Source organism: Narcine bancroftii, chromosome 1 (assembly GCF_036971445.1).
Source record: "Narcine bancroftii isolate sNarBan1 chromosome 1, sNarBan1.hap1, whole genome shotgun sequence".
Taxonomy (NCBI): domain Eukaryota; kingdom Metazoa; phylum Chordata; class Chondrichthyes; order Torpediniformes; family Narcinidae; genus Narcine; species Narcine bancroftii.
The window spans coordinates 188,373,113-188,399,527 of NC_091469.1; the positions used below are offsets into that span (position 1 = coordinate 188,373,113).

The 26,415-nt window shown below is 39.8% G+C and overlaps 3 protein-coding genes across 7 annotated transcripts in view; 2 read left to right on the top strand and 1 right to left on the bottom strand.

Annotated features, from left to right (window-relative positions):
• Positions 1–15,756, bottom strand: part of c1h9orf78 (chromosome 1 C9orf78 homolog) — a 45,622-nt gene extending 29,866 nt beyond the window's left edge. The window contains exons 1-2 of the mRNA XM_069885183.1: positions 15,534–15,756; positions 5,520–5,579 (exon numbers count right to left, since the gene is read on the bottom strand). Of these exons, the coding sequence (XP_069741284.1) occupies positions 5,520–5,579; positions 15,534–15,613 (140 nt within the window). The 5' untranslated portion in view covers positions 15,614–15,756. The remainder of the gene's footprint in view (positions 1–5,519; positions 5,580–15,533) is intronic.
• The window catches only part of LOC138736151 (torsin-1A-like), a 65,194-nt gene extending 47,842 nt beyond the window's left edge, over positions 1–17,352 (top strand). The window contains exons 5-7 of one of the 2 annotated variants that reach the window (XR_011340114.1): positions 15,713–15,881; positions 16,056–16,168; positions 17,017–17,352. Coding sequence is in view for 1 of the 2 variants with exons in the window: in XM_069885160.1 (XP_069741261.1) it covers positions 15,713–15,792 (80 nt within the window). In the remaining variant the exon portion in view is untranslated. Of the gene's footprint in view, positions 1–15,712; positions 15,916–16,055; positions 16,169–17,016 lie in introns of those variants that run through there. The other variant, XM_069885160.1, reaches the window with a different exon arrangement.
• A 908-nt stretch (positions 17,353–18,260) lies between these two features.
• Positions 18,261–26,415, top strand: part of usp20 (ubiquitin specific peptidase 20) — a 91,281-nt gene continuing 83,126 nt past the window's right edge. The window contains exons 1-2 of one of the 4 annotated variants that reach the window (XR_011340124.1): positions 18,261–18,484; positions 20,069–20,166. Coding sequence is in view for 3 of the 4 variants with exons in the window: in XM_069885205.1 (XP_069741306.1) it covers positions 20,086–20,166 (81 nt within the window). In the remaining variant the exon portion in view is untranslated. Of the gene's footprint in view, positions 18,485–19,407; positions 19,474–20,068; positions 20,167–26,415 lie in introns of those variants that run through there. The other 3 variants (XM_069885205.1, XM_069885222.1, XM_069885216.1) reach the window with 3 other exon arrangements.

A 26,415-nucleotide genomic window follows, 5' to 3' on the forward strand; every position in this document is an offset into this window, starting at 1 on the left:
TGTTGGTTTTCGTGCAGTTGGATAATCATGTTGTAATAAATGTTGGTATTATACCCATCAGAAAAACCCTTGGTTGTAAATAACAAAGAAAAGTGGCATTTGAAACACCATAAGTTTGTTTCATTTGTTCAAATGACATTAAAACCCCATCTTTGTAACAGTCAGCAATGTAGCAAATCCCTTTCTGTGACCATATATTTAAAATTCTATTTCCCATTATCATAGGCAACATCAGATTGTTACATAGTGGAGATCTTAAAGACATTCCAGTTTTTCTTCCTATATTGTCATTAATATCTTGCTAGACCTTTATCAAATGAATCAATATAGGGTTTGAGGTCTTTCTCTTAATTAATTTTCAATTCCATCTTTTTGTGAAATCTTTCGGCAAGGTTTCATCCATCTCATGCAGTGCCATATGGACCCATTTTGGTAAATCAGTTTCAAAGAAAAATGGCTAAAATTTCAATTAAGAAGCCAGATAATTTTTTTTTAATCTGGGAGCCTCAATCTCCCTAATTTATGATCCCACGTCAATTTTTCCAATGCTATTCTAGGTACTTTATTATTCCATAAAAATTGTCTTACCAAACAATTTATTATTTTAAAAAGTTTGTTTGGTAAATATATTGGTAATGACTGGAACAAATATTGAATCTTTGGCATAATCTTCATTTTAATGCAATTAACTTACTCTATTAATGTTAGGGGCAGATCCTTCTATTTCTGTAAGTCTTTTTCTATTTTTGCGAGCAGAGGGGAGAAATTCAACTTATACAAGTTATTCAAGTTGTTACCAAGCATAATTCCCAAGTATTTAATCCCTTCACTTTTCCATTTAAGCATAGGTTTGCTTTAAAACATTCGTAGTCATGATTTGTTAATGGTAAAGTTTCATTTTTATCCACATTTATCTTATACCCTGATACTCTTCAATATTTTGTTAAAATTTCCTGCAGTTTTTTCATTGACCTTTCGGGTTCAGACATGTACAACAGTACATCATCGGCAAACAAACTAATTTTGTGTTGGACTCACCAGACCTCAAAGCCTTTAATTTCAGAATCGCCCCTAATTATTTCTGCTAGAGGTTCTATTGCCATAACAAATAATGCCGGAGAGAAGGGGCAGCCTTGCCTACTTGATCGACTAAATGGGAACATTCCTGATGTTTGGCTATTGGTTATTATTTATGTTTATGGTTTTTGACGTAATCCCCTTATCCAGTTAATAAATCCTCATCCTATACCTAACTTTTCTAATGTTTTAAACAAAAAAGGCCATTCAAGTCTATCGAATGTCTTTTCTGCATCTAGTGATATTACTATATTGGGGTCCTTCCTTGATTGAGCTAAATGTATTATGTTAAATAATCACGCCAGGTTATTTGACGCTTGTCTACCCTTAACAAATCCCACTTGATCTGAATGTATTAATTTAGGTAAATACTGTCCCAACCTCTTCACCAGTGCTTTTGCTATTATTTTGTAGTCTGAGAGATATCAGTTGGTACGAAGAAGTTTTCAGAGAGTCTCCATCTTTATTAGCAATACAGTAATTATTGGCAATGAGAAAGAATCCAGCAGTGTCTGAGTTTCTACTGCTCACTCTATTACATCCATAAATAAAGGCATTAGCAAATCTTGAAATTCTTTATAAAACTCAGCCGGGAATCCATCCTCACCCAGAGCTTTGTTAGCCTGAAGAGTTCCTAATGCTCTTTCAATTTTGTCCCAAGTAAAATGTAAATCTAATTTCTGTCTGTCCTCATCATTCAACTACAGGAGTTTCACACCATCCAGGAATTTATTTCCGCCTCGTCCCTCATCAAGTCAGATTTGTATAAATTTTTATATTGTATAAATATTTAATTTATCTTTTTCTGATTATAGGTAACTATCGTTTACCTTCTGTATAGCATTTATAGCTTTTGCTGATTCTTTAGCCTTCACTTGCCATGCCAATACTTTGTGCCATTTCTCCTAATTCATAATATTTCTGTTTTATGTTTAATATTGTCTTCTCTATGTTTGCAAAGTATTGTGCTGAATTTTCTCATTTTCCATTATTCTATATTTATCCTGTTCCCCCGTTCTTTAATATTCTTTTTCTAATTCTCCTATTTCTTTCTCCAGCTTATTTCTACATTAAATCCTCTTTTAATCTTTTTTGTAAATGAAATGATTTGTCCTCTTAAGTATACATTTAATGTATCCCATATTAAAAAAAACTATTATCTGTGAATCCCAAATTTGTTTCACAAAAATTTTCAATCTTCCATCTTATAAATTGTCTAAAATCTTCCCTTTTTAGCAACATTGTATTCAATCGCCACCTATATTTGCTTTCCTGTGTCTCTGATGTTTGTAATACTAAAGTTAGTGCTGAATGATCCAAATGTAGCCTAGGTAAGTATTCCGTTTTTACTATTCTGTCCTTCAAACTCAACGATAATAAAAACAAGTTTATTCTAGTACGTGAATAATATTTTTTGAATAAAACGAGTTAACTCTTTCATATATGAAAGACTTAAATTTGATGGATGTGGGGAGGCAAGTCCAATCCTAAAGAAAGAGATTACTCGTATTTAATCCCTTCACCTCATTACCTCAGCTCATTACTGTTTTTGCCAATTTATCAAGAATTGGATCCAAACAAAAATTAAAGTCTCCACCAATCAATATATTTTGCCTTCCCTCTGCCACTTTTGAAACACGTCCTTCATAAGGGCCTTGTCATAATTTAGAGTGTAGATATTCATCAACATCCAAGATTCTGAATAAAGTTTGCTGTTTATCATTACATATTTACCTACTTGGTCCACAGAAATATTTTCTACTGTAATCAGAATATTTTTATTAGGATAGCCACTCCCGCTGCTTTTGAATTAAATGATGAAGAAAAGAACTGCACCCTCCCCCCATTACTGCTTCAGTTTGTCGTGTTCTGCTTTAATGAGATGTGTTTCTTGGAGAAAAACCACATCAGCTTTTATCCTTTTTAAATATGCAAGTATTCTTTTCCTTTTGACCATCCTGTTCAAGCTATTCAAACTTTTAAACTTCAATGTTTTATCCATAGCAGCATATTATAAATTCTGTGCAGATAAATAGATATGTAAACAGTTTCAGGATCTGTACCCTCACCCTAAAAATTATGCAACCTCTGCTCCGACGGTGACATAGACAGGAAGTCCTCGAGGCCCATGAAAAAAAGCCAATTTAAGCCTCCAGGGATGAGGAAAAAGAACCCCACCCTAAATCACCATCTTGAAAACTAAACTTCCCTACTGACGCCATTACCCCCCCCCCCCCCCCCCCCTCCAAACAAGGTTGCATTGTACTGTTACCTTCAGTACCTTCTTTCCACTCTCCGAGCTCACCGGGAAGCATAGATAGGATAAAACTTTGATACTTCTCAATAAAATTAAGACAATCTTCACAAAAATAAAACTTCACTATATCCATAAAATATCTTATTTACACCAGTCTTTTCACAGTCAATCTTTCTCATGTCTATCTTCCTTTTCTTGCTCCTTGTCGAATAAACTCTTCCACCTCCTCTTTTGAAGCATCTTCTGTGGCCTTCAGAGATTTCCTCTCTCAACGTCACTGGGTAAAACATCGTGTACTTCAAGTTCTTTTCTTAGAGTTGCTCTTGACCACATTGAACTCTCTTCTTTTCTGAATTACTGCATTATTGAAGTCTTGAAAAACCTTGATCTCTGCATTGTCCCACTTTATTGGGAACAAGAATTCCATGTATTTTTATAAGCAACTCTCAGGATCATCTCTCTATCCTTGAAGCTCAGCAATCTCACCAAAACAGTTCGAGGGTGGGCTTCACCCATTTGGTGACCACGTTCAATATGGATTCATTCCTTCGGTGCAAAGGACTTGAGGAATCCAAGCCTTGAAGAATTTCCCAGCACCTCTGCCTTCTGTACCTTCTCTCAGGCCAACTATTCTTACATTGTTCCTCTGACTGTTTCTCCATGTGAACCAGTTTGTCCAGAAGAAGTTACTCATCTGTCACCCATTTTTCAGCTTGCTTTTTCAATTCTTTCAATTTGTTTGCTGAGATCTCTCTCAACTCTATCCATTCTTTCAGTTAAATCGCTAATAACTTCACTCACCTCTTTCACTGAAGTGGTAAGCTCTTTAATAGGAATCTCCACATTTGTGAAACATTTTCCCAGTCCTCCAAATTCTGGCAACTGAGTTTCCAGATCTAGTGTTCATTGGGAAGAAAAGGCATCTCTACCCATGCTGCCCATTGGAATGGGTGGTGAAGCCAGAGCTTTTTCCATCATTGATTTTGTTTTTTTTCTGTGCAATTTTCCAGTCATCCTTCGACAGTTTTCTTCAGAAGATATTATAATGGAGAGGCAGCGTCCACCACCTAGTGGCGCTGCTGCGCTTCTGTTCGGAGGACACACTACCTGCCAATCGAGGTCAAAGACTCAACCCAAGCCATCAAGGTGACCCTTACAATTGGCCCAGGTGAATCACCTCAGTTCACCCCTGCTGAGCCCCTGCACTTGGCTTCGAGTCATTGGCCACAGCAACCAACGGGGCCCACACTGACCCTTACGATTGGCCCCCCAGCTTTGTCCCCAGAACTATAAAGGACCATGTGCTCCTTTGTTCTGCCTCTTTGGACTCCCCGTGGCATGTAAGTATCACCTTCTGTGGTTGGAGTGAGACTCAAGGCTAGGTAGCAGAACCGAGTCCGTACCAGTCAAGGGGTGGGGGCACGTAACATCACCTTGATCTGATTGTTGAATGTGTATGCTTTTGTAGTAACTTCCCCAGTTTCTGTCAGTTTCCCCTCGTCATCCAAAAGTTTACATTTACCCCCTGCATATTATGTATGTGTAGGAGTTTACTTGACATATCGACCCTGTTGTCTCAATTCCATCCCCGAAATAAACGTGTGCTTTATACCTGCACTTTGGTCTGGTTCTTAACCTGTGGGACCTACACCAACCCGAATAACAGATATATCCACACTTTTTCCAGTCAAATAAATTCTATCAAAACCGCTTTTTGGTCATCTTTTGGTAACTTTTCTTGGAGAGCTCGAAGAAGCACGTCTGCTCAGCCACACAGCATGGCCATGCCCCCCCACTTTTCATTCACACCTTGAAAAAAAGTCCAGTGTTCCTCTATCTTCCCCGGCCATATTCAAATATCACAGACCTACTTTGCTGAGACTTAAAACAGTTAAAAATTGATCCTATTATTCTGGGAGTTTATTCTGGGTTTCAGTAATTTATTATTTCAAATGTAATCATATTACATGAGACACTTGCACACAAAGCTTCACCCATCTTTGTGTACAGAGCCAAAAGGGACTGTGTTGGAACAGATGCAACTTGTTGACATGGCTCCTTTGAAAAGTATTTTTCATGAACTCCACTGAATATTAGTTTAATTTTTAGAAGCAGAGATATAATTTGGTGCATCCCTTTATGTAAAGTTCATGTGCTCATTTTACACCATGTGAATTAGTCTTACCTCACTCCATTTTGTCTTTTCCTCAAACTCTGAATTTCCTTCAGTTCATCTAATTTTGACCTAGGAAACAATCAAGATTAACATGAGACATGGCACACGGTTTTCTTATATTAAAAAAAGTTGCAGAAAGTGAGAAGGAAGAATGATTAATTTGTTTATAAATCAGAATCACTGACTGAAACTTTATGGTATTCCAAAGTTGAGATACAAGCAACAGGTGATAGATAACTTGGCCTGTTATCATATTCCCAGTAACAATACATTACAAAGCAATAGAGAACAATAACTTTAACTGTTGCGATTATTCCACTGTTATTGCACAACTACAGCTTATATTCAAACTGAATGGTAGGGCCACAGAATTCATGGAACAAAAGGCCAAAATGAGAGAAATGAAGAGAACTCAAAAAGTTGCAGAAAAGTGGGGACATTTAGGGATTTAAATACACAGTAAGAATGAAACACAAACAAAACTAATATGGGTTTGCATGAAGTGAAAGGCAAATAAAATATACAAATTTGGACATTGGTGTAGTAGAGTTTTGGGCGACGAAAGGTTTCAAGAAAGTAGGATGAGTTTTAACGGGACTACATTTGGTTTCTCAAATGCAGAGGCATGGAAGTGCTGACGATATTTCTCCCTTCACCTCCAATGTCAGAGTACTGCATCTTGCCCGCTATCTTCCTTGCTGCTCTCTTTGTAATTTGTAACATTGGGTTTACAAATACCCTGGTTTGTTCCCAGATAATTTCCAGGAGACTGAAAGGGATTAAGGTTTGTGGCATATCATTGGAAAAGAAGGCTTTAAACACCATAAAACAACATCAGTTTCTCAATGCAACCACCATGTGGCACTACAACTTCATTTCTTGGTATTTTTAAAGCATCATTTCTACACTTAAGAGCCCAGCCACATCTGAATTATACAAATATTATCCTGTAGTGGGTTGTGAGCAAGCGCAGTGAAGCGACTGAGACAACAGTCTGCAACCTCGAGTATCACAACTGCTTTATTTTGAAATCCACGCTGCAGTCTTTCTCCGTCTCCAGTCCGCCCCCAACATCCCGGCACTTGTGTCACGATGACACGTGGCCTTCTGGTCTGGACCAGAAGAGATGTTCACGCAATGCTGCCCTCGCCGCGGCTGCCCCACAAACTGTGCGTGACAAGGGGGGGGGGGGCTGGTTCACCGCTGCAAACATTAGCACTGCCACACAACCCATTCCCCCCCCCCCAAAACGGGCACCCATGATCTTCCGCTGCATTGAGGGTGAGGTGTACTGTTTCAGCAGGTGACCTCTATGCACTAGTGGGAGAACCTGTACTGGATGGGACATCCAGATGAGCTAGTTTCAAACAGTCCAATGCAAATAACTCCTTGTCAAGAGTAAACATGGAAGCATTCCTGTGCAGCATCCAGTATGGACCCTCATAAGGTCACTGAGTGCACCCCTTTGCACAAATGCATACTCACAGAACGTCATCCAGGGGGATAGATGCAGGGCGGTTGACCATGCCATGATCCGGGGGTGGTGCAATGGAGCCCAGTTTGTCACGTAACCTCTCGAGGACGACAGCTGAGTCAGTGTCCTGGCGGGAGGAATTCGGCAAGGACTGCAATGGTCTCTCCATAGACTAGTTCAGCCAAAGAGGCTCAGAGGTCATCCTCGTGCGCTGTGCATATCCCAAGGAGAACCCAAGGAAGTTCGTCCACCCAGTTGGGCTTTGAGGCGTGCCATCAACGCTGATTTGAGGTAGCAATGGAAATGCTCAACTAGCCCATTGGCTTGAGGGTGGTAAGCAGTGATGTGATGCAGCTGGGTGCCCAGGAGTTTAGAGAGTTCTGTCCACAGGGCGGAAATGAACTGCACCCCCTGGTCAGTGGTAATGTCTGTAGGGACACCAAAACGGGAGACCCAGGTGGCGAGTAAAACGCTGGCACATATTTCTATGGAGGCGTCCGGAATGGGTATGGCCTCTGGCCAACGAGTGAACCTGTCCACCACAGGTAACGTGACCTCCGGGAGACTGGCAAGGGCCCGACTCTATTGATGTGGACATGCTGGAACCTGCAGATCGGGGCATTGAACTGCTGGAGGTGGTGCTTAGTGTGGTGCTGAACCTCTGTGCAGGTTTTCACCCACTCCATGACCTGTTTGCACAGGCCATGCCAAACAAATCTTGCGGACAACAGTCGCACCATTGTGAGGATTGAGGGGTGTTTCAAACTGTGGATTATGTCAAATACAGTCCTCCTCTATTGGGCGGGGACTAGTGGAGAAGTGTAGTGCCATTAGCGACTTGGAACTGCAACCCTGTGATTGCAGTTCTGAAGCTGAGTGTCTTTGGGTCGTCTTGTTGTGCACGAGCCAGATCATAGTAGTTGCGTTGACTGCTGGCCTGACAACATTGTGTTTTTCTGATAGATGTCAGATAGCAGTGGTGAATTCGGAGACATAGGGTAAGGGCCTTTGCTGTCGAGCAGATCATGGGTCGGAGAACTGAGAAGGCAAGAGTAAACTACTTGTGATCCTTGTAGATGGTGAACAGATGCCCTTCCCGGAAGTAACGGACGGCCAGGTAGAGGGTGAGTATTTCCCTGTCAAATGCACTGTACTTCATATTGGGCGGCCTCAGGTGGAGACTGAAAAAGGTGAGGGGTCTCCATGAATCATCCACGAACTGTTCAAGAATTGCGCCCACTGTGAGGGCCATTGGTACATCCACCCACGGGTGGACTAGCATCATTGAATGGGCCAGAGCCTCTTTGATCTGTTCGAAAGTGTTGTGGGCTTTGTCTGTCCATGCGAGTTCCTTTGTCAAACCTGACAGAGTGAAGAGGGGGCACATAATCTTGGCTGCCATGGGGATGAATCTGTGATAAAAATTTACCATGTCCACGAACTCTTGCAGGCCCTTCAGTACCATCGGCCTGGCGAATCAGCATATGCCATCCACTTTGTTGGATAGAGGGGTGGTGCTGTCTTCAGCAATCTTGTGACCTAGAAAGTCTATTTCTGTAAGGACAAACTGGCACTTCTCCGGGTTAATGGTCAGACCGAACTGTGCGAGGTGAGTGAACAGCTGGCGCAGTTGTGTCACGTTCTCCTCAGGCATGTTGCTGGCTACTAGGATATCGTCGAGGTAGATGAAAAGAAAATGCAAGTCTCTGCCCACCATGTCTATAAGGCGCTGGAATGTCTGCACCACTTTTTTTTTAAACCAAATGGAATGTGAAGGAACTTGAACAGGCTGAATGGGATGATGACAGCTGTCTTTTGGATGTCATCCGGGTGCACGGGGATCTGGCAGTATCCACAGATGAAGATGACTTTAGAAAAAAACTTTGCGCCATAGAGGTTCGCTGCGAAATCCTGGTTATGGGGAATTAGGTAGCAGTCTGGCATTGTTGAGGCATCTGTAATCGCCACAGGGTCTCCAGCTGCCATTGGACTTTAGCACCAAGTGGAGTGGTGAGTCTCACGGGCTATTGAAATGATAGACAATGCCGAGCTCCTCCATGCGTCTAAACATTTCCTTGACGAGATTGAGTTTGTCCAGGGCCAGGCGGGGAGCCTGCGAATACATTGGTAGGCCAGTGGTAGCGATGTGATGTTGGACACTGTGCTTCGGCATGGCTGCCATGTACTGGTGGCACAGAATGGAGTGAAATTCTGCAAGGAGGCAGCTATACTGACCATGTTGGGTTTCCACGGAAAGCGAGTTGGGTGGACGGATCATTGGGCGTACCACAGGGCACAGTGTGGAAAATGTCAGCATAAACCAGTCGTCTGCCCTGGAGGTCCACGAGTAGGGAGTGTGCCCGCAAGAAATCTGCAGCCAAGAGGTTTGTCCACTGAAGCCAGCGTGAAAAGGACATTGGAAAGTGGTGTCGCCGCAATGTACAGGAATTCGTCTTTTTCCAAGGTTCTGATGGCAATATTATTGGCAGCATACAGGGACATTGCATGGGGTCTCGTGCACACCTCCGCCCCAGAGTTCATGAGGAACATGCAGTCTGAGATGCTGTTCCAGACATAGAGAAGGCTGTTCAGTTGGCCAGCCGCTGCAGCCACTAACGACAGCAGTCCCTGTTGTTTCCTGGGAACAAACATGGCTGGCGGCACTTTCACGGTAGAAACACCATTTGGGATCGGATCTTTCTGCTTACTGGTGGAGCGGCGGCCTGCTCACGTGGTGGACTGGATCTGGGCAATGTACTTGTTGGTGGTCGTGTAACGTGGCTGTCTGAGTCTATGGCCTCACGCTTGGAACGGTAGAGAACGTCCAGTTGCGCCGCAACCTTGTACGGGTTGCTGAAGTCTGCGTTGGCCAACAGGAGTCTGATGTCTTCAGGCATCAGCTTGAGGAACGCCTGCTCGAACATAAGGTAGGGCTTGTGCTCTTCCACCAGTGCAAGCATCTTGTCCATAAAGGCAGAGGGGGTCCTATCGTCTAGGTCATCCAAGTGCAGGAGCCTGGCGGGCTCTCTCGCATTATGAGAGGCCATATGTGCTAATGAAGAGGTTTTTCAGAGTCACATATTTTCCTTCCTCTGGCAGCGGCTGAATGAGGTCATCAACTAATGAGGCGACTTCCTAGTCGAGCGAGCTGATGAGGATGTAGAAATATCTTGTCAAATTGGAGGTTATCTGTTTGATCTGGAACTGGGCCTCTGCTTGACCAAACCAAGTGTGGGGCCTTTTCGTCCAGAATGCTGACAGCTTTAACACAATAGCACCTATGTTTCATCTTGTATTTGTATGTGTGAGATCTTAGACAACACATGGATGAAGGAAAAGGTTCATTACTTTAAAGTTGTTGTAAACAGCACCATGAGGAATGCCATGAGGCTGCAAGTCTCCATTACAGCTCTGCATAGTGTGTGTCCTGCTCTGTGTCAGCCCCTGGTGGCAGCCAAGTATAATGAAACAGTAAGGCGTTTCTAGTTGCCATGCAAATATGATCTCTATCATTACATTTCCCTTTCTTAAAACAAAAAGTAGCTTACTTTTAACTAACATGTTTTCTTTGTATAACTGCAATTTTAACTTTAACACCAATAACTTACATTTTCAATATTATCAATATTATTAACATTTTTAAAACTTGTTTTGTGTGTTCACATTTACATACACTAAAACTTGAAGAGTGAATAAGATATAGCAGGAGTCTTTAAATTTGCTCAATGAGTCTTTTAAGAGGATTCACGTGTCTTGACAATCTTCTGATTGATTGTCCTTGAATCAGAGTTGTTGCCTCAGATGATGTCTTCTCAGCTGTGTATTCAGGTTGTTCAACAGTATCCATCTTTCCATCTACTGTGGCTGGTACAATTTGAAGGTCTCAATGATTTCTTCACAGAACAGCAACTTCATCTGTCTGAATGGTGCATGATCTTGGTTGGACTTCACCAAGGACAGTTCCTTCGGAGTCCATAAGTTTGTTTTGTCTTTTAGCCTTACTTGGTCACCATTGTAGAGTTCCAATAGGTTTTTTGATCCTCTGTCAAAGTAATTCTTTCTGTTGTTCTTTGAACTTTCTCCCCCTCTTTTGTTTTTAGGAGGTTCTCCTGAATGGGTAGTTTTGATCTTAGCCTAAAGAGTTGTGCTGGTGACATACCACACTCAAGAGGCATTGTGCGATATACTAGCACGCTCTGGTAGAAATTTGTTCCACTGTCTTTTGCCTTGTTCATCAGTCTTTTCACTGTCGGAACTGATTTTTCCACTAGAGCATTGGACTGTGGAAAATGAGAATTTGACGTGGTGTGTACAAAGTCCCACTCTTTGGCAAACTGTCAGAACTTTAAATTGCAAACCTGGGGTTCATTGTCGGTGAAGACCTCACTTGCCAAGCCATGTCTGGAGAATATGGCTTTCATATCTGTTATTACAGCATCTGCAGTGGTAATTTACACACTTCTGGATACTGGGAGTAATAGTCTGTGACTACAAGATGGTCCTTCCCTTCACATTTGAATAGGTCAGCGCCTACCTTCTGGTAAGGTCTATATGGTGCTGGGTGTGGCTTTAGTGGTTCTGCAGGATTGCTTGCTTGATATTTCTGGCATATTGTACAATTTGACACTTCATTTGTTATATCATTGTTGATTCTTGGCCAGTATATCACCTCTTGAGCTCTTTTCTTACATTATTTGATTCTGAATGTCCTCCATGGATCCTTTTTAGCATCTCTTTTCTCAAACCCTTTGGGATAAGAATTTTGCTTCTATCGTAGATGATGTCTTCAACTACTGATAGTTCCGCCCTGCAGTTCCAGTACTCAAACGTCAGGTGAGCAGTCCTGCTTAATGTTGGGCTATCCATCAAAGATGTTTTTTCTCAGTTGTCTCGGTGTTTCATCTTTGTTTGTCTGACTTTATGAGCTCCATTTTTGCATCTGATACGGGCAGTGCACTTGTGATCATGTTCATGAAAGCATTCACATCTTCATCCATTTTGGTGTTTGCGGGCTCTCTTATGTCAACAGCTCCAGTCAAGTGTCTGCTGTGTACAATGGCTTACCTGGAATATTACTGATTGCTTGTCCTGACACAAACTGATGAAATCTTTCACAGGCGCATGTGATTGCTGAGCAGCTCCTTTTCAATTTGACCATATCGCGTCTCTGTGTCTGTCATTAAGCATGATTCATACGCATTGGTTTACCAGTTATCCTATTTTTGCAGAAGAACTGCACCGAGCCCACTATGTGATGCATCTGATGATATCTTGATGGGTCACACTGGGTCGTAAAACCTCAGAACTGGTTTCTCTGTGAGTAGTTTCTTTAGTTCCTCCATGACTTTTCATGGTCATGATTCCACTCCCATTCAATGTTCTTTTCTGTTCGTCTTCTCAATGGAGCAGTCTTTTCTGAGAGGTTGGGTATAAATTTACCCATATAGTTGATCATTCCATTAATCCTCTGTACATCCTTTACGCATTGTGGCCTTGGCATGTTCCAAATGGGGGACACCTCTCTGGGATCTGTCTGATGCCCTCACTGCCAATAATATCCTACGAATGTTAGTTATGTCACCCCAAGCTGAACCTCTCTATTCAGCTTCAGGTTTGCTTTCCTTGTTGTTTCCAGCACTTTCCTTAGTCTCTCATTATGTTCCATCCTCGTGGTTCCCCATACTATGTCATCCATTGAGGTATCAACTCCGTCCAGGTACTCATAGACCATATGGATAGTTTTGTGATACACTTCATAAGCTGAGGCATTTCCAAATAGAAACCTTAGGAATATGTATCTGGTAAATAGACAACTGAGGATGCACAGTCTTGAACTTGCTTCATCCAATTTTAACTGCCAAAATCCTGATGATGCATCTAACTTGCCAAATCTTTATTGCTCTGTTCAGATCTCTTGGATCCCAGCAAATTCTAAGCTTTCCATTCTTTTTGCCCATAATGACGTGACCTCTGTTTGGCTCATCTATCTTCTGAATCACATTCAGGCTTTCCATCCTGTCCAGTTCTGCTTTTAGTTGCTTTTGAAGTGCAAATGGAACTTTTCTGCATGGATGTATTATTAGTGGCAAACGTTTATCCACTCTGATCATGTGGTATCCTAGAAGGCAGCCTAGACCCTGAAATAGGCCATTGTACTCTTTCATGAGTTCATCATAGACTGTCTCTCCTTCGCTTTCCACGACGAGGACTCTTTACCAGGTTCATTTTCTCACAGGTTGTTAAACTTAGTATGGCCTGTACATCCTTTGGTACCACGATGAATGCTAGCATATGCTCTTTGTCCTTGTGTTTCACTTTGACCATGCATTCTCCTTACACTGGTATATCGGTACCTGAACATCCTGTCACCTTCACTTTTGTTCCATACATCTTTGGTGTGGGTCTAATGTAATATCAGTCTCTGATATTACATTAATTTGTGCTCCAGTATCCAATTTAACTGAAATGTATATGTCATTCACTTTTAATCTCAACATCCAATCTCTGTGTTCAGTCACAACATCTACATAGAATTACTCTATCTCCTTTTCATTTACTGCATGAACCTTGCTTTGTTGCACTTGGTTCCTACCGCAATGGGTATAATGGTTGCTTTTGTTCCACATATAGCATGTTTTATCATTTGCTGGACACTTTTTTGGTAGGTGTTGTGGCTTTCGATTGTCCCTTTTATTTTTGTTCGCTGGCCATGCCTCTCTTTCCACTTTGGCACGCTTTTTGTTAAATGGTTTATGTCTGTTCTTGCTCACTGGATCCACATTGTAGCTAGTGTCATTGAACAGCTCTGTTGCCTGCAATTTTACAGTTTCTGCAGTTCTACACAGTGCTGTGGCTTTTTCCAGGTCTAGATTTTGCTCTCTTCTCAGTCTTTCCCTTAGACTATTATCTGGAATGCCACACATAAGTCTGTCTTTTATCAGCGAGTCTGTCAGTCCACCAAATTCACACATTTTTCTTCTGTTTCTCAATTCAGTCACATACAGATTAATACTTTGTTCCATTTTCTGTATACATGTGAAAAAACTGTGCCTCTCAAACGTCATGTTATGTTTAGGTATGCAGTATGCCTCAAACGGATCCATTACTTTTTCCAATTTCATTTTGTCTCCTTCAGCAGCAAATGTGGTTATTATACACCTTCAGGACTTCATCACCCATGAGATGCAAGAAAACTGACACTTTAACTTTATCACTTTTCTTATCAGCTCTAACTGTCACTAAATACAACCCAAAATGCTGTTTAAATCTGTTTCAATTTTCAGCCACATTACCTGTCAGCTGAAGTTTCACTGTTGGATGTAATTCTTGCATTTTTCACTGTGTTAGCTTCTTTTTTTTTCCACTGATCAGTTGCTGACTTTAGATTTTACCTTTTAAAGTATTTCCTTCTAATTTCCTTCATCTCACTTCTAATACCATGTCTCATTTTGTAATGTGTGAGATCCTAGACAACACATGGATGAAGGTTCTTTAAAGTTGTTGTAAATAGCACCATGAGGCATGCCATGAGGCTGGAAGTCTTCATTACAGCTCTGCATACTGTGTGTCCTGCTCCGTGTCAGCCCCTGGTGGCAGCCAAGTATAATCCAACAGTAAGGCATTGCTAGTTGCCATGCAAACATGATCTCTACCATTACAGCCAACAGCTGCTGGTTCCATTGTGTCGAGTCTTCAGGACATGAAGACTCATTGAGGTCTCATTGTTGTTAACGAGACTGTTGAAATGTAATTAATGGTGCAATGAAGAACGCGCTGCAACTATTTGACGCAGAGCAAACCCTCTGAATCAGCAAGTGCAGCAAAGTGACTGAGATAACAGGCTGTGAGCTCAAGTATCATAACTGCTTTATTTTGAACTCCGCGCTGCAGTTAAGCCCATCTCTGGTCCCGCCCCCACCCCCCCCCCCCCCCCCCAACACTTGCATCACGATGATGCCAGCATGCCCATGCCCTTCCAGTCTGGACCTGAAGAGATGGACCCACAACACCATCCTTGCCGCAGCCAACCATATGTGACAAACGGGGCTGGTTCGCCACTGCAAAAGTGCCTCACCACAATCTGCTCTTACTTTCTATTCCATTTATAAAAGCTACATATGTTGATGCTGATTAAAATCTATTACTTTCTAAGAAGATGAAAAATAAAATTTCAAACGCAATTATGAAAGAAACGTGTAACTTTGATGAGGCCCAAATGTGAATTTACTCTTGGCTCTGAAAGGACCTAATGAGCCACGGTCAATATAAGTGTGGCTGAGAGAACGCAAAAGGAATGTTTACTTGTTAAAAAAAAATTGACTTGTAGGAGTGGTGCAGAAACTGCTAAATATTATCGCCTCCATAGCTAAACAGCCATTAAACAACAATAGGATTATCAATGATGAAGGAACCTTGCAGAAAAAAGGGTGACTTTTTCCAAGCTTGTTGAATGAAGCAAAGTTCAACTTAATTTAAATCGAAAGTAATTTTAGATGATGCCCAGTTGCTTTGACATGCGACAGATCGAGCTACCGAGCTTCGGCTCTTACCTGACCTCCACCACCCTCTGCTCATCTTCCTCGTCCGATTCCTCTTCTCTTCTCTTCCTGTAACTCTTGCCCGTCGACATTCTTCGATACTCCTCTCAACAAAAATTAATGTTTTGTCTTTCAAACCCAACATGCACTATCGTCTCTCCACTCCGGGGGTGAACTGCGTATTTACAAAGGGAAGGAAGATACTGACAGACGGACGCATTTCCGGTCTCGGCGGACTCCAGCCAAGGGAAGGAAGATACTGACAGAATGACGTATTTCCGGTCTCGGGGTACTCCAGCCGAGGACTACATTATCCAAAAGGCACTGGGCAGATGGTCTCTGGAGGTTTATAGTTTAACGGTAGAGCAAGGCTCCTATAATTACTGTATTGTGCTGCTTTTCACAGCTTTCTAATAAACATGTTGTTAACGAGACTGTTGAAATGTAATTAATGGTGCAATGGAGAACGCGCTGCAACTATTTGACGCAGAGCAAACCCTCTGAATCATCAATAACGTGTCATTTGCATTTTAGTTTTGCCGAAAGAAGGATTAAATATTGATGGGAACCAAGTCACTGCTCCAAACATTTTTGAAGCTTCTTTGATCTGCATGTTTTGGAAGTGCCCAAATTTAGAGATTTTTCTGGTAAGGCATTTTCCAAACTTTATCAACAATTCTTAAGATTAATTTGGAACTTTGCCTATTAATTGTTTTTTTTTTGGTGATTCAGATAAACTTATGTCTGCATCTCAGGAAAAAAATTTAGCTTTTACCATATTGATAGTGTGAGAGATGAGTAAACTTGACATAAAAATATGAAAGATGGGCAAACTAGTACAGACACATGAACCAGTATGAACAGGCAAAGCATGGAAATTAGGATGCAGAAAGCAGTCAGCCTTTGGACAGGATCAGTGAGCCCACCTTATGAATAAGATTAGGAGAGGTAAGGAATAATAGAATGTAGGAAGTTGAGATAGTCTGGATGAGATAAGGGTCTCCTAGCCCTAGACAGAAGTACCAAGTTCTACATATATAATTAGTAAGCCATACACAGATTTATCAAGTTATGCATATATAATTAGTAAACCCTAGACAGGATTAGCGAACTCTGCATATGAAGGGACTGTAGGCTCTGAGAGTTGGAAAGGTGTGAATGGGGACAAGGGCAAGGTTATGAATAAGGACAATGGGGATAATGAAATGAGAAGACACCGACAGGATACCCCCTGGTCCTCCAAGTCCACTGAAACTGCACGTAGGCAGGAAGGATTGCCTATGCCAAACCCATCCAGGGGGCAGAAGAATGTAAGGGGGAGGGTATTCTGATACTGAAATTCACTGTATAAAAGTTGGGTGAGCCCCAGTGTATGTGTGTATTCCCAGGGTAAGGGGAAGCACCCAACTTTGCATTGTTGTTATAATAAATGTTCTTTGTTCTCAATTTTTGATTCGAGCAATTTCTGTTAAGGTATTTCTATTTCTAACAATAGACAGAGGAACACTTGCTGAAGTGGAGAGATGATTCATCCCCTACTCATACACAGTGGTTATAGGATGTAATGTCCTGTTTTAAGTTTAGAAAAAAAAAGATATAATATTAAAGATAGAAAGGTTCAATTTATGAAATTGTGGGGCTCATTCTTATAATTGGAAGAATTAACAATTATTGTATTTTCCGATGGTTTATTGTCTGTTCTCCAGGGGTCACCAGTGGTTCCACATTATTGATTTTTTTTAAATGTATTTGTAAGTTAACCTTGATTAGAGGGAGGGGCTAGATTACATTTAGTTTTTAGGTTTTTTTTCCCTTTATTTTGTACAAGTTATTTCAGCAAATGGGTTTAACATGGCAGTATAGATCATTTCAATTTTATGTTTTTGAAGTATTTTAAGCAATTATTGATGTCGTTTCTACTTTTTTTATTGGCATTTTTTGTGCGTGATTACTTGTATACAAATTAATGGTTATGTAATTGTCAATTTTTTGTGCTTGTATGTTAAACTCAATAAATATATTTTTAAAAGAAATATATTTTGTTGAATGAAGAATAAATATTAATTGGAACTAAGTCACTGCTCCTTAACATTTTTACTCATAAAAATAGTATGGCGTGATATTTCCTCTTTGCCTGAGGACAGAATTGGCATCCAATGCACTACACTTCAATAATATTGAAAATGTTAGACAATAGAAAAGAGAGCATTTGTGGTGGGAATCTGTGTTAGATTATTTTATCTTAATATATGTTATCTGATTTCTCCTTTTGCTATATATGTGCTTGAGATCAAATAAGCCACATATGCTGCATTGAAACATGGATATAATAATGGTCCAACAGTTTTATTTTGCAGTCAGATCTGATTAGCTGGGTGTTTCGCATTTTAACAATAATCTGATTTTAAATCAACATTGACGACTTTGTTCCTAATCTGGTCTGGATACACAAAATAATTTCCTTGTTCTCTGATTTCATTTAAATTTAATCCAATTTAACTTTAAAATTCCAATTGGATTTATTGATGAATTAATTTCTATTTTTGCCATTGGCTTTCCCAGAAGTGAGATAAATTTTGCTATCCCACATCCTTCTTTGCAACTGAAAATATGCCTTAAATTCTCGTTAGTTTTGATGACAGATCGTGGAGCTGAAATTTTAATTCCGTTTCTCTCTCCACAGATGCAGTCTAACCTAGTGAGCATTTCTGGCGTTTTCTGTTTTGATTTTTGATTTCCAACATCTGCAGTATTTTAATTCCCGAGTCCCAGGGTTCTTTGCGTCACGCCTGAGCGATTGGAGTCCTGCAATTGCAGTGGAACTGCATTTCCCAGAGTGCACCAGAGTATGTGAGTTTTTCAAACATGGCGGAGGTGCGACTAGTGCATCGTTGAAAGAAAATACTAAAGGAGGGCGAAGAAAAGGTGTTAACGACAGATAGAGCGGGCAGGTTTTAGAAAAGGTAAAAATCTGGAGTTTTGACATCTTTTTAAAATGTATCTTTTTTGGAAAAATAATCCGTGTTGAGCGGGTCTTTTGTTTGGTGCTGGTCCCTGTCAGTACTGTTCTGGCATCTGACAGCTGTTTAGGTTTGCGGTTGCTTCCTCCTTCGCCACACCCGGCATCACAAGTTCTTCGTATTTACTCACATTTCAACACCGAGTAGTGTTTGTTGTGTCTGAAACAAAGCCCATTTAAAAAAAAACAGTCGCCCTTCGAATTCATTTGCGATTGTGTTGAAGAATCCATTGCAAATAGATAGAAATATGGTTGATTTCCAACATGCGTGACAACTTGGTTCATTGTGGCTGTTTAACCACACCATTACCTGTAGGATGTTCTTAAAGGATTCTACCTGCATATGACATTCAAAACTACAACTTCTGAGTATGTACAATATCAGTCCAACCAGTAGTCAGATTTCTTTTTATGAGGTGAGGGTTGTTTTTTTTTTAATGAAGAAATCCAAGGATATAATAGGAATCTTTCTTACCCCACCTTCTATCATAACAACTCGAATCAGGTGGACATCTGGATCTTGGAAGCAATGGAATCTGCCTTTGTTCATACTTTTTATTCAAATACAGGTATTACCTTTTATCAAATGCAAAGGAAATTAGATTTTTAAATCATATTGCAAACTATAGCAGCATGAAGCAGTCACCTGAGGGATGTCATGTCTTGCATATCAAACTGCTGTCAATGTGCTTAAACATTAGAACTTTGGACTAGCACACAGGAATTATGAAATAGGAAGAGATTTTAGCAGAGCTAACATCTCAAGGAATAGAATCAGGAGTGGGCATTTTGGTTCCTCATGCCTGCCCAACCATTCAGTAAGATCTTTTACTTCATTGCTGCTTACTTTAATTGAATAATGTTTCTCTGACTCTGAGGTGGCCAGAATCAGGCATTCAAGATTGAGAAAGGATGGCACTTATTCACCCACAGGTTAGTGAATAGTTTGAATTCTCAATTGAAGAAGGCTGTGAAAGTTCAATGTAAGGAAGGCTCAGTTTAATGAAAGTTGAGGTTCATAGATTTTCAGATGCTAAGAGAGCCCATACACAATGTGATCTGTCTTAATGTCCTAAATCTATTGACTTCTGCCCTCATTATATTGACCACTTCAGTAGAGAATTTAATGTGTACTACCCCTTAAATGAAGCAACATCATCTTTTCTCAATTCCTGACTCTATGCACCATGGCCAGGGGAATATCATTGCAGTAGCTACTCTTTCAAGCTTCATAAGAATTTCCGTGTCAACTCAGTTATCTAAAGTTGACAGCTTTCTGTCAATTAGTTAAAATAATTATAAATTAAATACATCCTTTCCCCCATGCAGTAGCATAATATAGTATTTGTCACCAAGTGTATATTGCTTGATAGGGTAAAAAGTAGTAATATCTATATTTAACCAATGGTTAAAGCAATGGTGGATCAAGTCAGTACTTTACCTAATATCAGTTATCAACAATAAGATTTATTATAAATTGTGCACAATTATTACTCTTAATTAAAAAAACAAATTTTATTTGTTCCAGTATCAAAGTTCTGTACGATGTCTAATGCAGCTGAAATCTGCCCACATTTGGATTCTGTAGGAGAAATCACCAGAGAGGAACTATTGCAAAAATCAAAGGTAAAAAGGTTGTAAACTTGCAAATCGTGGGTTAACATTGATATATGGCTTGAATTGCTATTAAAACCTCATTGTGTTTGTTACCATACCAGATGATATTTGCACTGCCAAGCTAGCACTAATTGTATCAATATAATGATTATTATTGATTGATGTTCTTTTTACATTCTTGGCTCATTGCAGCTTATTTGCACTGTCAGAAAGACTTGTATGTAACTTCCAGTCCAAATACAGGAGCAGGTAATTACAATGGTCACACAGTACAGCAGTGAGGTGACTCGCTTGGCTTTGTGTAATATGATTCAGACAATACTGGCTTCAAAAATGGTACCCACCCACCTTCAAAGTTTATCCCTTCACTCATGGTGTTCATTGGCTGCTGTGCACACCATCGAGAAAATTCATTAGGGAATTGCTTATCAAATCATTACTGACCATCTGCAAGGGCAGCTGGCACATGGAAGCACCACAACCTTCAAATTCGACATGACATTTCATACCAACAGGTGATCCTGGAATATTTTGTGGTGAGAGTAGCAAGGGTAAGTTCAAGAGCCTGATAACCATTGGAAAAAAAATCTATTCTTAAACCTAGAGATGCTGGACTTGAGGAATCTATTTCTTTTGCCTGAAGGTAGCAGTGAGAAGAGGTTGTGTCCAGGGTGATGGGGCTCCTTTATGATGTTGGCTCTCTTAAAGCAGCATCTCACATTGATGTCTTCAATGATGGAAGGTCGGAGCTGGTGATAGACTTGGCTATGTTTGCTACTTTCTACAGCCTTCTGCATTCCTGGCCACTTGAATTCCCAAACTAGGCTGTGATGTAACCAGTTCGTATACTTTCCCAGTACATCTGTAGAAGTTTGATCGAGTATTGGGCAACACAGTTGGCTTAGTGGTTAACATAATGCCTTTACAGCGTCAGTGATCGGGACCGGGGTTTGAATCCTGCATTGACTGTAAGGAGTTTGTATGTTCTCCTGTGTCTGTGTGGGTTTTCCCCAGGGGCTCCAGTTTCCTCTCACCATTTGAAATGTACTAGGGGTGTAGGTTAATTGGGTGTAAATTGGATTAATTCCTAAGCACCAGTTAGATTTCTCCGTTCCAATTAATAAAATGGACTTTGTTTTATTCCATTGCCCTAAATCTATAGTCTTGTATTCTCTTATGCAAGACAAATTTTACTGCTTTATGAAAAAGCAAACTTTTGACTCGTTGAGCAAATCAGTAGGAAACTGACAAATTGAAAATATTTTGTGGTGCACTGGTTAAATAAACTCTATCACAAACTCCCACACAATTGATATATTTAAGGCATTGCTACTAGTCTTTAAAAAAAACAAAAACAGCACCTGTCCCTGATGGGTATTTTCATTTTAATTTATTCACCCCCTCCCCTACTTTTTTCCAAATTTCTTGATATCTTTGTCTATTGTCTAATTCAATAAGAATTTACAATTATCCGAGCATTCACTTCCTTTTATGTAAGCATTTCAGATTCCTATTACCATTCAAGTGAAAAATTGTCTTAATTTTGAAATGGTTCACTCTAATTTAATATTATGTCCTTGTTGTTCTAAATTCCTCCATCCTACCAATTCCCTTAATTGCCTTTAAAGGTCTGTTTGATTTTTGTACTTTAACACAAGATTGCTGTACTTTTAAGTGCTACTTCCATATCCTGATAAAGAACTGTATTCCTTTTTCAATGAGTTATGTCAGGAGAATTACAAGGGTCTCTCTTCAGATTCTCAATGAATCAACAGTAATTTTGTTAGATTGTCAGTATCATTATCTTGAACACAATTTATGACTCACACAGAACTGAAAACAAGATAAATCAATTAAAAACAGACAAAGCTTTGAAGCACATTTTAAGCTTTCCTCTGTGTCTCCATGCAGCAAACTTTAGTTCTTGTGGAGGAAACATCAAAAGACTTGCCAATGCATAAGTGTACCACTTCAGAATGAAATGAACTAATTTAGGAGTTCAGCAAAAAACATAACCTGCTGCACCAGAGATCCCAGGACACTCAACCACTGCTACACTGCTTATGGAAGGCCGACTGTTCTTTTCTGAGACTGCATTTTGGCAAGTTGGATCACATCGCTGTACTCCTTCTGCCTGCATACAAGCAGCCTCAAAAGAGGGGCTCCAGAGATCAGAACAACCAGAAGGTAGTCGCGGGAGGCTGAAGAATATTACAGCACTCTTTTGAGTGGGGTTCAAAAATCAGCTGAAGGTCTGAACAACAGGGTCCTTACAGGCTTTATCAAAACAGCTGTTGATGAGTGTGTCTCCACCATATTGTTCAGGGTTTTCCTTAACCAGAAGCCCTCATTAAACAAGGAAATCTGGAATCTGCTGAGAGCCAGATCACAGGCAATTTTATTTTGTTTGTAACATTTTATTTATCATTTAAAATATACTTATCAATCAACAATCATAAAAAACATCAAGAGAACCCCTTCCCTATTAAACAGAGAAAGAACAAAGGAAAAGAAACACAAAAAAAATCCTATTGTCAGTGCATACAGTAAAACATGAATACCTGATACTACCACAGTGTTTAAAATCTTTACAGATGTCTACTAGCTTGCCAGTAGCAATCTTAACTATATTGGCGTCAATGAGATACCTATATGTTCTAAATGAGGTTGTTAGATATTTAGAAAGGTGTTATATCCCTTCCTGAGATTGGATCTGAACTTTTCAAGTGGGATGCAGCTATTCATCTCTGTAGGCCGCCTATTCATGACTAGATGGGAATCAGACTTCCATGTTACTACTGTGGATTTCCTGGCTACACATAAGGCAATTTCTGTGAATTTTTTTTTTGAGAATTAGTTGGCGACCTACCAACTATGGTGAAGTTCCCCTGAAGACAAAGCTCTGGCTCTACTGGGAAGGTGACTCCTATGATCTTGGTTAGAGTGTTACGAAGGTCACACCAAAAGGGCCTCACCTTCATGCAAAGCTAGGTAGAATGAAAGAAGGAACCAACCTCTATACCACACCTAAAACATACCTCTGATAACTCAGGTTTATATTGGTGTAATTTCTGTGGGGTGAGATTGATGGATATAATGAACCTGGCATAGTTCCCTGAAGTAAATCAGACCAGAATTGTTTGTCAATTGTTGTGTCTACGTCTGACTCCAATCTCACCCTAGATTTATGTAAACCTGGCTTTGGGCTCGCACACATCAATAAAAAGTATATTCTAGAAATAAAAGTATATTTTTCCTTCATGGAGTAGTTTCTCCTTTTCAGGGAGTCCCGGTAGAGTCATTTCAGGACCCAAATTTGGCCCTAAGGAAGGATCGTAACTGTAGGTAACAAAAGGGTCTTATTGGACAAGTCATATTTCTTCTTCAGTTGTTCAATCCAGGTTTCCAAGATTTTATTGTTCAAAGTCATGGGTATAAGTTCATTTTGCCTTAAAGGTGTTTTCGGTGACAATCTTCGTTTCATTCCAGAGCCTCTACAGAGCTCACACCACTTTTTAACCAAATGTTTTAAAATGGGGTTGTCTGTTCTGCTGGCTATAATTCTAGAATTTCATTTTTACATTAAATCATTATACACCTCTTTTAGAGAGTACAATTCAATTTGTATTGTCTCGCTCCAAAAATGAAGAAATTAATCTCTTTTGGTCCGCCAAATAATATTTTTTGAAACTAGGCAATTGGATGCCTCCTAATCTATAATTGCATGTTAACTTTTTCATAGATATTCTGGATACTTTACAATTCCAGATAAATTGCCCAGCATACTTAGTAAGGGTTTTTTAAAAAGTTTGAGGTAGTGGAATGGGCAAGGACTGGAAAAGATACTGCAATCTTTACACCAATTTGAGTGATGGGCAAATTCATCACCTACTCAAATCTTCAATTTTACCAAGTAGCGGGAGGTAATTGAATTTGTATAAATTCTGAAGATCATCATCCACCATAATTCCAAGGTATTTGATGCCACCTGAGAGCCATTGAATGGACTTGTTCGCTGGTACTCAGTGTGATCAAAATTTGTTAGTGAGATTATTTCACTTTTTCCCCAGTTCACCTTGTATCCTGAAACTTCGCACTTAATCTGTAATTTAGTAAGAGAATTAATCAGATCTCTTAAATACAGGATTACATCATCTGCCATAAGATTAATTTTGTGGTTTTTCTAACCCACCATGAAACCCTTTATCTCTGGGTCTTGTCTAATTGCCTCTGCCATGGGCCCAATAGCCAAGACAAAAAGCCCTGGAGTTAAGGGTCAACCCAGTTAGGTTAATGCTCAAAGTGAACATTGCCGAGATATGTCCGTTAGTTGCGACCCTAGCCTTGAGTTTGTGATAGAGTTTTAACCCAATTAATGAACAGTTACCCCAATCTGAGCATGGGCAAGACTGTAAATAAAATATAGTAATTCCAGTCTGTCAAAGGCTTTCTTAGCATCCAGAGCCACAGCGATACTCGGTTCAGCATTAGACTTTACATTGTGGATAATACTGAAGAGCCTATATAAGTTAGCTTACATTAGCTGACCATTTCAAAGTAAAGCCACTCTGGTCTGGATTTATTAATTTCGGCAAGTATTTGCGTGGCCTGTTAGCCAGGGCCTTAGAAATCAATTTGTAATCTTGAGTTTAGAAATGAAATGGGTTGAAATGCACAGCCTTTTTTTTTAATGAATTATGGCAGCAGAAAATGATTCTGGGAGAGTTTAGGTTTTAAATGCTAAGTTAACTGTATCCATGATAAGGGGTACAAGTAGATTCTTAAATTCTCTATAAAATTCTGGCAGAAAACTTTCCTCCCCTTGTGATTTATTGGACTGAGGTGAGCCAAAGGCTTTTTTAATTTCTTGTGAAGTAAAGCGGAGGTCCAAATTTACTTGATATTCTTGGTCAAGTTTGGGTTGTTCAACAGTGGATAAAAAGTTATCAACATTAGTCTTCTGGGGTCTCTGATTTATATAGGTTTGTATAAAACCTACTCTTGAGTAAAGTGTATCATGATTTCTGTTGGATTATGTAAAAATGAGCCCATCTCAATCTGGATTGAATTTATTGTTCTTGAACTCTCCTCTGCTCTCAATTGCCAGGTCAAGACTTTATGCTTTTTCTCCCAGTTCATAATATTTTTAATTCTTAGAATGTTTTTTTTTTCCATTTTTATAAGTATGCAGTGTATTGTGTTTGAATGTTTTTGTTTACAATCTCTTTATATGTTTATTTGGAGCTAGACTGTTGAAACTTCTTTTCCAATTGCAGTATTTCTGTTTCTAGTTCTTCTATGTCTGTCATGTAGGCTTTTAATGTGTCCCGAAGAATCAAAATGTTGGGAGGAGAGGGGCAGTTTATCTCACAGAACATCTTTATCTGGTCTTTAATGAATTTGCAAAATTCTGGTTTTTGGAGTAGGGTATGATTCAGACACCATCTGTATGAGTTAGTTGATTTTTCTGGCATCAAAATAGGAAGAGTCGGAAGCAAATGATCCAACAAAGTACTAGAAAGATATTCAGATATGAATATTCTGTGAATTAACTGTTGATAACAAAAAGAGGTCAATCCTAGTATCGGAGTCATGAAGTGCAGAATAAAAGGATAAGTCCCTGTTTCGAGGTTGTGTTTGCCTCCACGCATCTGACAAATTCAGAACTTTTATAAAAGCCAAAGTGGTTTTGGCTGCTTTTATTTTGGATACTGTTTGCATTGATTTGTCCAGAATAAGGTCCAAACAAAAGTTGAAGTCATCCCTGACAAGTATATTTTGTCGTTCCCCGAAACTTTAAGGATGATATCTTGAATAATGATTCATCATCATAGTTAGGTGTGTGTAAGTTTAAAAGTGTCCAAGACTCTTGAGTAAAGCTGACAATTAACTAATACATGTTGGCCTGATGGGTCAATTATAGTTTCTCCAATCGTTACTGGAGTGTTTTTGCTTATCAGGATGGTTACCTTGCCCCCCCCCCCCCGACTTTGGAATTAAAAGATGAAGATATTACATGTCGTACTCACTCTCTCCTTAGTTTCTTATGTTCCTGTGTAGTGTTAGGTCTGCTTTGTTCATGAATGAGTGAGACAAACACCAGGCTGAGTCGAAATCAGGGTTCTTTGTTCTTTATTACCGGATTGTAACACTTGCGACTAAACATGTTAGTCGGAGAATGCATTCTGCCGTTATCAGCAAAATGGTGATTTTTTATACCCTTGGATATGTGCTTAGAACATCATCATATCATTACTT